This window comes from Enhydra lutris, unplaced genomic scaffold, assembly GCF_002288905.1.
Source record: "Enhydra lutris kenyoni isolate GAN:26980312 unplaced genomic scaffold, ASM228890v2 scaffoldscaffold8, whole genome shotgun sequence".
NCBI lineage: Eukaryota > Metazoa > Chordata > Mammalia > Carnivora > Mustelidae > Enhydra > Enhydra lutris.
In genome coordinates, this window is record NW_019154092.1 from 18,980,302 (window position 1) to 18,992,448 (window position 12,147).

At 46.9% G+C, this 12,147-nt stretch overlaps 1 protein-coding gene across 1 annotated transcript in view; it reads right to left on the reverse strand.

Annotated features, from left to right (window-relative positions):
- Window positions 1–9,178, reverse strand: part of LOC111142511 (ankyrin repeat domain 29) — a 54,530-nt gene extending 45,352 nt beyond the window's left edge. Inside the window, exon 1 of the mRNA XM_022495745.1 lies at window positions 9,132–9,178. Coding sequence (XP_022351453.1) covers window positions 9,132–9,152 — 21 coding nt within the window. The 5' untranslated portion in view covers window positions 9,153–9,178. The remainder of the gene's footprint in view (window positions 1–9,131) is intronic.
- Between the last annotated feature and the right edge of the window lie 2,969 nt (window positions 9,179–12,147).

The following is a 12,147-nucleotide window of genomic DNA, read 5'->3' on the forward strand; positions in this document are numbered from 1 at the left end:
GCCTTGAGGATAGCCTCAGGGCTTTCTCTCCTGTCAGGGCTAGATTCCTTGGTTTCCCACAAGGTTTTAGAAACTGAGCTTTGGGGGCGCCTGGGTGGCTCAGTGGGTTAAAGCCTCTGCCTTCGGCTTAGGTCATGATCCCAGGGTCCTGGGATCGAGCCCCACATCGGGCTCTCTGCTCAGCGGGGAGCCTGCTTCCTCCTCTCTCTCTGCCTGCCTCTCCACCTACTTGTGATCTCTGTCAAATAAATAAATAAAATCTTTAAAAAAAAAAAAAAAGAAACTGAGCTTTGTGAAAAGCCATACAGATTTCATTCTCCTTCAAGTGTCTGATGTACTGGGAGGTGGAGGCAAGCAGAGTTGATTTGGACTAAGAAAGAGCTGAGTTCGAGTCCTGAGCCTGCTACTCCCTAGCTCTGTGACCTGGGGCATGTTATTTAACTTCTCTCTGTCCCACTAAAATGGGACTAATAATTCCAGGAGTAGTGCCTCTGCCATGTGCTGTTGGAGAGTTAAAGGAAAGAATACACGTCAACTCATTTTGATGAGGAACACTCAAGAAATGCTAGCTATAAATGCACAGTCCTCACAGCTCTTTGAAATTTATTTGCTTGGTCACTGGCCTGTATTAGGGACAGTGGTACTGACCAGGGTTTAGGACAAGGGGTATGAATCAACCTTGATCTCTGCTCTAATGGCTTTACAGCCCAGTAGGGAAGCAAGTCATGCCAATAGGCAGCAGACGTAATCCCAGGTACTAGAGCAGGAATGCGGGTTACTTGTGAGAGCAGAGAATGGCCGAGCCTTTACGAGGGAGGTAGCCAGGAATGGCTTCAAAGAGAAGGAATTCTCGAGAACAGTCTCCAAAGATGAGCAGGGAACTGGGTAAAGAGCATCCCAGGCAGACAGGGCAGTGAAGCAAAGACATGGAGGCTCGCCCCAGTGTGCTGGGAACTGTCCTTAGCTCAGAAGGGCTGACTGAAGGATGGGAGTGGAGAGAGGTCAAGGGACTGATAGCAGGCAGGGCCAGATCCTGAAGGATCTCCTGTGCCGTGCTATGGGGTTTGCCTGGGCACTGGGGAGCCAAGGCAGAGCTCTAAGGCGAGGAGATACTATTGGTTTTGTGTTTTAGAAAGATCCCTGTGGCAGCCTCAGGGAGAATGGATTGATGCCTGGAGCCGGACTGAAGTTGGTGTCTACAAGGGTTAGGGGACTATTGCATAGACAGGGCAGGAGAAAATGAGGGCCCGAGCTCAAGAAACAATAGTGGGGCGGGAGAATGAGAGACTAGAGAAATTTTAAGGAACCAAACTGAACAGTTTTGGTCTGCGACCGAATACACAGGAGAAGGTGGCAGGAGGTGCCTGGACTGACCCCCGGGTTTCTGGTTTGAGGGCCTGGTTGAGGTAGTGCCATTCCCAAGAGTGGGAAATGCCGTAAGAAGGGCAGGCTTTTTGGGAAAATGATGAGATCAGCTGTGAACACGCTTTCAGTGCCTAAGGGGCGTTGTGGGGAAACAACTACCATAAACATGGCTAAGCTCTCCTACCACGCTGCTATAGCAGACACAGTTAGTGGAGGGCAGGTATATTGCACTAAGACTTACTAAGTGCTTGTGTGTACCACTCGGTACCTGCTCCGCACATACTACCTCACTGAACCCCCACCAGAGCTCGGTGAGATGGGCACTGTCGCTATGCCGCTGCTCAGGTGAGCTAAGGGAAAGACGATAGGCAGGCTTTGGACCCAGGCAGTCTGGTGCTCGGGGCTGCCCTTTCAGCCATCCCACTGGCCGGCCTCTGGAGGAATTCTGTAGAAGGCAAGGAATAAGGCAGCACTGACCCCGATGGCCTCCTTCCTAGCCTCATTCCCCTTCTCTTTGGGGTCAATGCACATCACCTTGGCTCGATAATTTCCAAATCTCCTCCAGCCTGAAATGCATATCATCATAAGTACTGGCGAGTGAAACAGGGGCAAGCCCTTTAGCCTTTGAAGGAGATGATGCACATGGAAATGCTTTACTATTTAACCTCTTTCTTGGTTTTTCTGATCTCTACAATGAGGCCAGTCAGCCTCACTCAGGCAGGCTTGTAGGTCGCGACATTAGGAGGACAGCAGCACCAACCAACACTGACATCTTGCTCTGTATTGGGTGTCTTTCCACTGCTCTGATGCATTAATTCCCAGAACAGCCACATGACATTGGTGTTTTTTTATTCTTTCCATTCTTTTTTTAAAAGATTTCATTTATTTATTTATTTGAGAGAGAGATCAAAAGCACAAGCAGGGGAATGGTTAGAGGGAGAGGGAGAAGCAGGCTCCCCACTGAGCAGGGAGCCCGACATGGGGCTTGATCCCAGGACCCTGGTTTCATTACCTGAGCTGAAGGCAGACATTTAACCCACTGAGCCACCCATGTACACACATAATCCCATTCTTAAGATGAGGTAATGAGGGGTGCCTGGGTGGCTCAGTGGGTTAAGCCTCTGCCTTCGGCTCAGGTCATGATCCCAGGGTCCTGGGATTGAGCCCTGCATTGGGCTCTCTGCTCAGCGGGGAGCCTGCTTCCCCCTCTCTCTCTCTGCCTGCTTCTCTGCCTACTTGTGATCTCTGTCAAATAAATAAATAAAATCTTTAAAAAAAGAGAGAGAGATGAGGTAATGAGGCACAGTAATGAATCACTCAAGGTCATAGAGTTAAGAAGTAATAGAAACGGCATTCAAACTCAACTCCAAGTCGAGTCTGAGGTTTTATATCTTATACCCTGGGAGAAAAACTAAGTGTAAACTTCCACATATGCCATATTTTCTTCTCCTTTTCTCCCCTTTACTGCCAGGATTTTGGCTCATGCTCTGTTCATTATTACACTACCAGCAATTTTTCACAGGAAGGACAGGAAGAGGGAACACAGAAGGGAAATTGTTACTTGTACAGAACTGGAATTCTGTAAAAGCTAAGAGGGGGTAGAGATTTAAACTATCAGTTTAAAAAAGAGTTTAGAATACTGTGGGTTTCGATTGTTAATTCCACCAAGAGAACATTAGTAATGAATTTCTTTGATGTTAGCAGCCACATTAAATAAGGATAGAATGCAGGACTGAGAAGCCATGAGCAAAAGGACACTTTTGCGATGTCACCGTCTATTCTTTTTATTTTAAGATTTTAAAATTAATTTGAGAGAGAGCAGGGGTAGGAGCACAGGGAGAAGGACAAGCAGACACTATGCTGAGTGAAGAGCCTGATATGGGGCTTGATCTTAGGACCCTGAGACCGTGACCTGAGCCGAAACTAAAAGTCAGATGCTTAATGGCCTGAGCAACCCAGGCGCCCTGTCACTGGCTATTTTAACACATTGTCCCCTTCATCCTAAGTACTTGAAATTTTCAGAATGCTTGATAAACATTAGAGAAGCCTAAATCCTATGTTGTATTGTTACACTTCTAAAGGTGATGGGAAAGTGAAGAGAAAAAGTACGTGATTTGCACCAAGCATTCTACCTTAGAGGTCGGTAGCATTTCCAAACTCAGAACTCGAGACCATGTGGAAGGTCTAAGACATATATGTCAAGAATAGGCATATCTATAGAGATAGAAAGTAGAGTAACAGTTATCTATAGCTGGGATGTTTGGAGTGGGGGATAGCGAGTGATTGCTAATGGGTATGTGATTTATTTGGGGGGGGATGATTAAAATATCCTAAAATTGTGCTGATGGTGGCACAACTCTGAATATACCAAAAACCACTGAAATGAACACTTTCCATGGGTGAGTTATATGGTATGTTTCAATAAAGTTGTTTAAAAACATATGTGGGCTGGGGCGCCTGGGTGGCTCAGTGGGTTAAGCCGCTGCCTTCGGCTCAGGTCATGATCTCAGAGTCCTGGGATCGAGCCCCGCATCGGGCTCTCTGCTCGGCAGGGAGCCTGCTTCCTCCTCTCTCTCTGCCTGCCTCTCTGCCTACTTGTGATCTCTCTGTCAAATAAATAAATAAAATCTTAAAAAAAAAATATGTGGGTTTGTAAATTTATTTTCCTGTAGTTCAAATAATTTTAGCTGACTGGTGAACTGAAGCCGATTATGAGATGATTTATGCACTTTCAAAACAAGGATGGAAAATACAAGTCCCCCTACTTTTAGCCCAGCCATGAGCAGCTTCTAACACCAAGGTGAAACATGGTATTGAGACACACTGTCCTCTCCGGGAAGACGTGCTCAAGAAAGATGCAGGCATTGTTTTATCTCTAGTGATGTTTCCTCTGTGGTGGTGACCTCCTTCACCGCGTGAAGAGTCTCCTTCCTCATTGTGTTAGGTTTTTGGCAACCTCAGGCCTGAAGAGTAAGTCCTGATACAGCAATTTACAGAGTCACAAGTTGTAGACTGAAATCCATGACCTTTATTCCACAAAAAGGCTCAGACCTGCACTCTGAGTTTGCTTTTACTTTAAAAATAATTCTAACAAACGTGTCTGTTTTCCCAACCAGAACAGAGGAGAACTTGCCAATTTTGAAAGAGGAAGTTTGCTGGAGGCAGACGGGTGATTGCTGATAGCTTAATGGAGCAAGGAGGAGCTGCGAAGGGGTCCGTGTGGCTCAGAAGCAAAGAGCCCTACATGCGGTGACTCTAAGTCATCAATACAAGGCTAACTTGTGACTAGTGATGCTCTGTTGATCCTCCTACAGACTCGGCCAACAATGCCAAGGCTTTTTAAACAACAGCTTTGGAGACCCAGGGACGAGGGCCTATGAGACTTTCAGAGTCCTGTGAAAATAAAGTTAATCTATGGTTCTAAAATCAAAGTGAATGAATAAAATAGTTAGAAAATGTACCATCTTTATCAACTCTATTCACTGCTAAATTCAGTATTCATAAAATATTGATGGCACATGAAAATAATTTGTAGGTCTGATTTTCTCTCTGCACAAGTATTATATACGGACACTGCAGAAAAATCATGGGCCAATATAAATTAAATGTTACTCATGGCTAAGTTGCTTTAATAGCAATATAATAAACACCCTTCCAAAAATGTACAATAAGAAGTCTATCATCTTGGGCAGAGGGCACATTTTAATATGCTTGATGGTATGCCTGCTAGGGCTAGTGCAGGCTCTGTCGATGGGCGTGCAACTCTGCTTCCCTTGCCCTCAGGCCTTCCCTGTGTGCTGTGTGGAAGTCCACTTCATGGAAAATCAACTCCGTGTCCTTAACCTAACACAGTGTCTCCTCTGTCTCCCTGCTCTAAGCTCCAGGTGCCTTCCAGCTGGTGGACTAAGCCTTCTCCCACACCAGCCCCAGAGTGGAAAATGCCCTTAGGCTCTCCTCACTTGTTTTGGAGATGCCGAGCCCTTCCGGTCAAGTATACAAACCTCTGCTCCTTCAGGACTCAGGCCATCCCACCTGCTTGTCCTGTGCCTCACCTCACCTAGTAGCTGTCATGTCCTGGACATTCTCCCTTCTTCACGGCAAATTCTGGCACTTTCCTTCCTACCCCCCCCACCCCGATTCTGATCTCATCCTGGCCTTCACTTTACAAAACATGGATAAGGTTTGCTCAACCTCATCTTTCCTCTAATCCCAACGGAAGAGGGTTTCCTCTCCACCTGTCTAGGGGAACCCCTACAACGAATGAAGCCGTGCTCTCACACTCTGCCTTGCCCCCTCCTGCATGCTTCCTCACTCAGCTCAGCCATCCCCTCCATTGAGCCTCCCTATCGTCATTTCGAATACTTATTTATTGAGATTCTGATTTACATACTACAAAATTCACCCTTTGAAAGCATATAATTCAGTGGTTTTTAGTGTGTTCCTAAGGTTGCATTACCGTCATGATTCCAGAACATTTTCATCACCTCCTACCTATTAACAATCTCTCTCTCCATTCCCCGATTCTTCCCTAGCCCCAGGGAACCAAGAATCTGCTTTCTGTCTGTATGGATTTGCCTATTCTGATCATTTCATATAAGTGGCATCATATAATATGTGGCCTTTTGGGTCTGGCTTCTTTTACTCAACATAATGGTATCCAGGTTCAACCACATTATAGCACGTGTCACAGCTCCCTTCTTTTTTATGGTGAATGATGTTCTATTGTGTGGATACACCATGGTATGGACTGAAGATTTGTGTCCCTCCTTGCCCCCAAACTCATATGTTGAAGCCCTAATTTCCAATGTGACAGTATTTGGAGGTGAATCCTTTAGGGAGGTAATTAGGTTAGATGAGATCAAGAGGGTACTGCCCCCATGATGGAATCAGTGTTCTTACAAGAAAAGGAAGAGACACCAGAGATTTCTTTCTCAATAGGAGGATCCAGTAAGAATGTGGCTGTTACCAAGCCAGGAAGAGATCTCTCACCAGACAGCAATCTCCGGCATCTTGATCTTGGACTTTCCAGCCTCCAAAACTGTGAGAAATTAAATGCCTGCTGTTTGGGTGCCTGGGTGGCTCAGTCATGAAGCGTCTGCCTTCAGTTCGGGTCATGATCCCGGAATCCTGGGATCGAGCCCCACATTGGGCTCTCTGCTTGTGTTCCTGCTCTCGCTGTCTCTCTCTCTCTCTCTGTCAAATAAATAAATAAAATCTTAAAAAAAAAAAAAAGCCTGATGTTTAAGCTACCCACTCTATAGTATTTTGTTATGGCAGCTCAAGCTAATACATACATTTTGTTTATTATCAATGATAAACAAAATGATGGGCATTTGGGCTGTTTCTACTTTTTGGCAATTATGAATATCAAAATGAATATTTGTGTACAAGTTTTTGTGTAAACATGCATCTTCATTTCTTTTGGGTATATATGCAGGAGGGGAATTGCTGGGTCATATGGTAACTCTATGTTTAACTTTTGGAAGAACAACCAGACTGTTTCCTAATATGATTGCATTACTTTATACCCCTACCATGGAGATACGAAGACTTGACTTTCTCTACATTCTTGCCAACACCTGACACTGTTTTGTTGATTATAGTCATCCTAGTGGGTGTGGAGTGGTGTCTAATTATGGTTTTGATTTGCATTTCCCTAATGACTAAAGGCATTGAGCGTCTTTTCAGGTGCTTATTGGCCACTTGTATATTTTCTTGGGAGAAATGTCTGTTCATCTCCTTTGCCCGTTTTTTTGTTAAAGATTTTATTTATTTATTTGACAGAGATCACAAGCAGGCAGAGAGGCAGGCAGAGAGAGAGGGAGGAAGCAGGCTCCCCGCTGAGCAGAGAGCCCGATGCCCGATGCCGGGGCTCAGATCCCAGGACCCTGAGATCACGACCTGAGCCGAAGGCAGAGGTTTTAACCCACTGAGCCACCCAGGCGCCCCTCCTTTGCCCATTTTAAATTGGGTTATTGTCTTTTTATTGTTGAGATATTTGTCATCATTTAAAGATGGTCACATCTCTACCATTTTAAAGCAAACAAACCCTTGGCCAACTCCAAATCCCTGCTGCGGCCACTGTTTCTTGCAGAATTTTTTGAAACAGCTCTGGACCCTGGTGGTTCCTACCCACTCTCTTTTGAAGCTATTGCAATCAAGCTCCTGAAGCCAGCATTTCACTAAAACTGCTCAGAGCAAGGTCACCAGTGGCTGTTTGTTACTAAACACAATGGACACTTTTTAATTCCCAGCTTGATTTCTCTGTAGTATTTATCACTGAGTTCCTCCTCATCTTTACCAAAGGATTAGAGATCCTTGGTTTACATATCAGCACACGCTTCTGATTGTTCTCATACATTGCTGGCTGCTCTTCAGTTTTCTAAATGGGCTTCTCTTATTCTGCTCATTCTCAAAGTCTGATCTTCAAGATTTTGTCTTCAGTGCTCTGCTTTCCACTTTTACATGGTCTCATGGGGCAATCACATTCATTCTCACGGGTTTAATTACCACCTAACACTGCTCACTCCTATATCTCACTCTACCTCCTGCTTAGACTATACTCCAGGGTTGACTATACTCCAGGGTTCCCAGTTTGTAGATATGTCTAATCAACATCTCTTTCTGGACTTCCACCCATCCTTAAATTTTACATGTCCCAAACCAAACATTTTATCTTTACCTCTCTAGTCTTCCCTAACTTAAGGAAAAACATCAATTACAGAATTTCGTGAATTAAAATTTTTTTAAGTCACTCATATTTGTTTACTTCCTTCTATTCCAGACACCTGTTCCCTAGTCCCTACCATTTAACAAGACGACCCCAGCTCTGCCTCCCTTCTTCAAACTGTGGCCAGAGATCTTTCTAACATGCAAATCTCAACATATCAGTCCTCTTTATATGAGTTACTGTAGGAGATGGAAGCCAGACACATTAGGGTTTCAATGTTAACACCATTCATTTACTGGCTGCAGGACCGTGATGAGTTACTTAACTTTTCCATGTTTTAGTGTTCTTGCTTTAAGGGGGGGGGGCGGGGGGAAGGCGAGACACACACGAAAGTACCATTTCACGGATCTTCCTGAGGATTCAGAAGATGCGCCCAGATGCCCTTGGCTCAGAGTCAGGCACATTTTAAGTGCTCAACACATTTTAATTATTTTTATTAGGACCTTTCAATAGAGGCAAATCAAGTACCGTCACTTTCATCCTGAAATGTGAGGATTAAATGGAATGACCTGCAACTCTTAAGATTCCTTTGGACACTGAAGCGAGGTAATCAGCGGCAGCTCCATTCTGCTGGGCACTCAGCTTCAGCGTCCAAAAAGTGCTCTGGAGAGGAGGCGACAGGGGTGCCGCTGGCATTCAGAAATGAGGACCCAGAATCAGGAATTGGTGCCGCAGCCCGGGTCTTTCCCCGGGGCGCCGCCACGGGACAGCGCTGACCTCGGGCTTTTTCCCCGCCCCCGCCCGTTACCCCGGCGACAGTCCCCGCCGCCCCTACGCTCTGCCGCCGGGCTCTCCTGACCTGTCGCTGCAAGTACTGAAAGCCTTTCAAGCAAAGCTCACACAGCCAAACCACCAACCACAGGAGCCACACCAGCCGGGTGGCTTCCCTCAGTCCCCCACCAGCACCCAGAGCGGCGCTCACTCCACCCTGCGGGCCCCGCGGCGCCAGCCACCCCGGGAGCTCCCCAGGTGCGCGCCCGCCGTCGTAGGTCTTCCGCCCGGCCCGGCACTCCCTCCCCGAGCCCGTGACGCTCACCTTGAAGGACATCCTGCACATGTCCGCGGCCACGCCAGCGAAACCGCGGCGCTTCCGGCCCAGGGCGCCCGGGCGCCCGCCCCACCCCGCCCTCCCCTCCCCGCCGCGTTCCGCAGTGGGGCGGTCTCCGGCGCGGCGCGCTCCCGCCGCCGCCTCAGACCGGGCCACGCGGGGAGGGCGGGGGCGGGACCACCGGGGGCGGGGCGGGGCGGAGGCGGGGCCGCCGGGGGCCCTGGGAAGTAGGCGTGCTGTGCAGGGCGCGCGCACGCACCCACCCACTCTGGCTCGCCGCTCACCTACCCCGCACACGCAGTACTCCGCTGGTGTTTGTGGACTCTGCATGCACACACAAACACACCACACTGCTCACACATCCGCAGTCTCACACACACACCAGTGTACGCGCCACGCTGCGCACATTCTCCGCGTTCAACACACAAGCGGTCTACACTGGCGTCCACGCACCCGCCCTCTCCACACTTTCCACGTTCATCCGCATTCCTGTTACACACGCACACACACACACACACACACATTCACACAGAATACTCCCACACTCACATCCGCATATAGGCACTACACACCCGCCCCCCTCCCACACCTCACACATCTTCCAAAAGAGCGCGGTCTGCATCAAAGGACTCCCAACCATCAGTACAGCACAGACATTGATGATGCGGATGGAACAGGAGGAAAAAATTCACCCATCCTCCCTCCACCCTTCCAAATAGTTATTTTCATTTTTATTTCAGTCATTTTAGGTTTTCTTTTCTTTCTCTTCCTTTTATTTTCTAATAATGTATTTTTGTTTTGTTTTGTTTGTTACGTTTTCCTCCTGGGAAGGAGCTGGGAAACAAGTTTTTTGACTGAATGGGTGATATGTGGTATTTTCCTTTTCAAAGGTGAAGGGCAAAATTGGGAATATTACTCAAGGCCATCCCCTTGGGATTACACCAGCCGCCTCCCCTTTATTGCCTTTTTTTTTTTTTAAAGATTTTATTTATTTATTTGTCAGAGAGAGAGAGAGGGAGAGAGAGCGAGCACAGGCAGACAGAATGGCAGGCAGAGGCAGAGGGAGAAGCAGGCTCCCTGACGAGCAAGGAGCCCGATGTGGGACTCGATCCCAGGACACTGGGATCATGACCTGAGCCGAAGGCAGCTGCTTAACCAACTGAGCCACCCAGGGGTCCCCCTTTATTGCCTTTTGCCTCAAAGCTGGAAAGCTCAGGAGCTATTCCCTCCCTCCCTCAAGCATACTGCTTTGTTGCTCACCCAGGGATGGTTTGGGGTAAGTAAAAGTGGGAGAATCGCATTTTTTAAGTTAAAAAAATATATTGTTTTTAAAGTATAAAAGGCAATAATAGCCTTTTTAGAGAATTCAAATGCTAAAGTAAAAGTAGACGTCTCATACGCTCATACTATAAGAATCTACTCATTTTCTGCTCAGCTCTCTGTGCCTCCTTCTTTCTTCTCAGTTAACTGGTAATGAATACTTATTTCAAAAATAGAAAAAATAAAACAACAAATAAAAGTTCAGGATGAAATCAAAATGTTTATTTTTGTAGATAAATCATATTTGTTCTTAATTTGTTTTAAAGGTTTTATTTATTTTTTTGAGAGAGAGAAAGAGTGCACAGACAAGGGGTAGGGGCAGAGGGAGAAGGAGAGGCAGAGAATCTTAAGCAGACTCTGTGCTGGGCATGGAGACCAGTGTGGGGCTCCAACCCACCACCCTGATCTCATGACCTGAGCTGAAACCAAGAGTCGGCTGCTTAACCAACTGAGCCACCCAGGCTCCCCGCTTTGTGCTTAATTTAAAAATAAGAACATTCCAAAATTTGGTAGAAAATTTCAAGTTTTAAATCAAGAAAGACTCGAAACTTTTCCCTGCCTTTGGTGTTAATGGGTGAGACAGTTTTGACGTTGCCATGCAACATTATTAGATAAGATTGAGCACAGGAGGTTTTGCTTTAAGAGTTTTGTTAAGCAAAAGGAGGGAAGAGAATATATTTTGCGTGCTGTCTGTGGGGTAGGTATTATGCCCATTGCACAGCCTAAAAACTAAGGTTCTGAGAGATGAAGGTATTTGCTAATGAACGATGGCGCTAGACCTTTAATGAAGTTCGTCTGGCTCCAAAGCCTGTTTCCTTTTCACAGCCACACTTGCTGCTCGAAGTTGGTTTTGGCAGTGAGTCCCTGGCCAGGCTGCTGATGGGATTCTTGTCAAAGTCACAGGAAAGAATGGGCCTGTCGATCAGCCACACACCTGGCTAAGTCCGTTTCACAATAAAGACCCCAAATAGAACAGCACCCTCATAATCATCAGGCGACTCCATCTACAAAGTCCCTCTCCCAAAACCTAACAGGCCTAACACGTGAAATTAAATCCCCGTGACCCTGTTCTCTCTATCCAAATAATTTCTCACAACCCACCAGAGTGTCTCCATACTTGTCAGAGCTTCTCCTTGTCATCACCCTCCCTCCCATCCGTATGGCTCTCATCTCTCCCTCCTCTTCTGTCTGCCCTAACTCAGACCCTGGACCTCCCAGGGGTTGCTCCCAGCTCAAGCCCCCTCCCACGCCCCGCAGCCATTTCTCTCCCAGCTTTGCTGAGCTTCTGCTTCCATAGCCTTGGGTGTTGCTCTAGACCCCACCTGGGTTCCTTTTGACTCCTCCAGCAGAGTTGAAGTTCTTCAAAGCAGACCCCAGGTCTTCTACTGTATCTTTTTATTTTCTTCAGGGGCTAGTTCACAGCTGGAGATATGGTCGGTGGCCAACGTTTAGGAACTGTTCAATAGGAGAGTCAAGGGATTGGGTTCTCCATATCTCCACGCTCAGAAATATGCCCAGACATGAGTGTTCATCTCCGATGAGGCCATATTTGTTGTCACCGTCTGCTCATACCAGCTCAGACTGTCCTGCATTTGCTCCTGATGGGACACCTGTCCCAGTTTATGCTCCAGTAGAACTTTCTCTAGACAGCACTGTGACATAGGTCAGACTGGTCTCCTGAGTC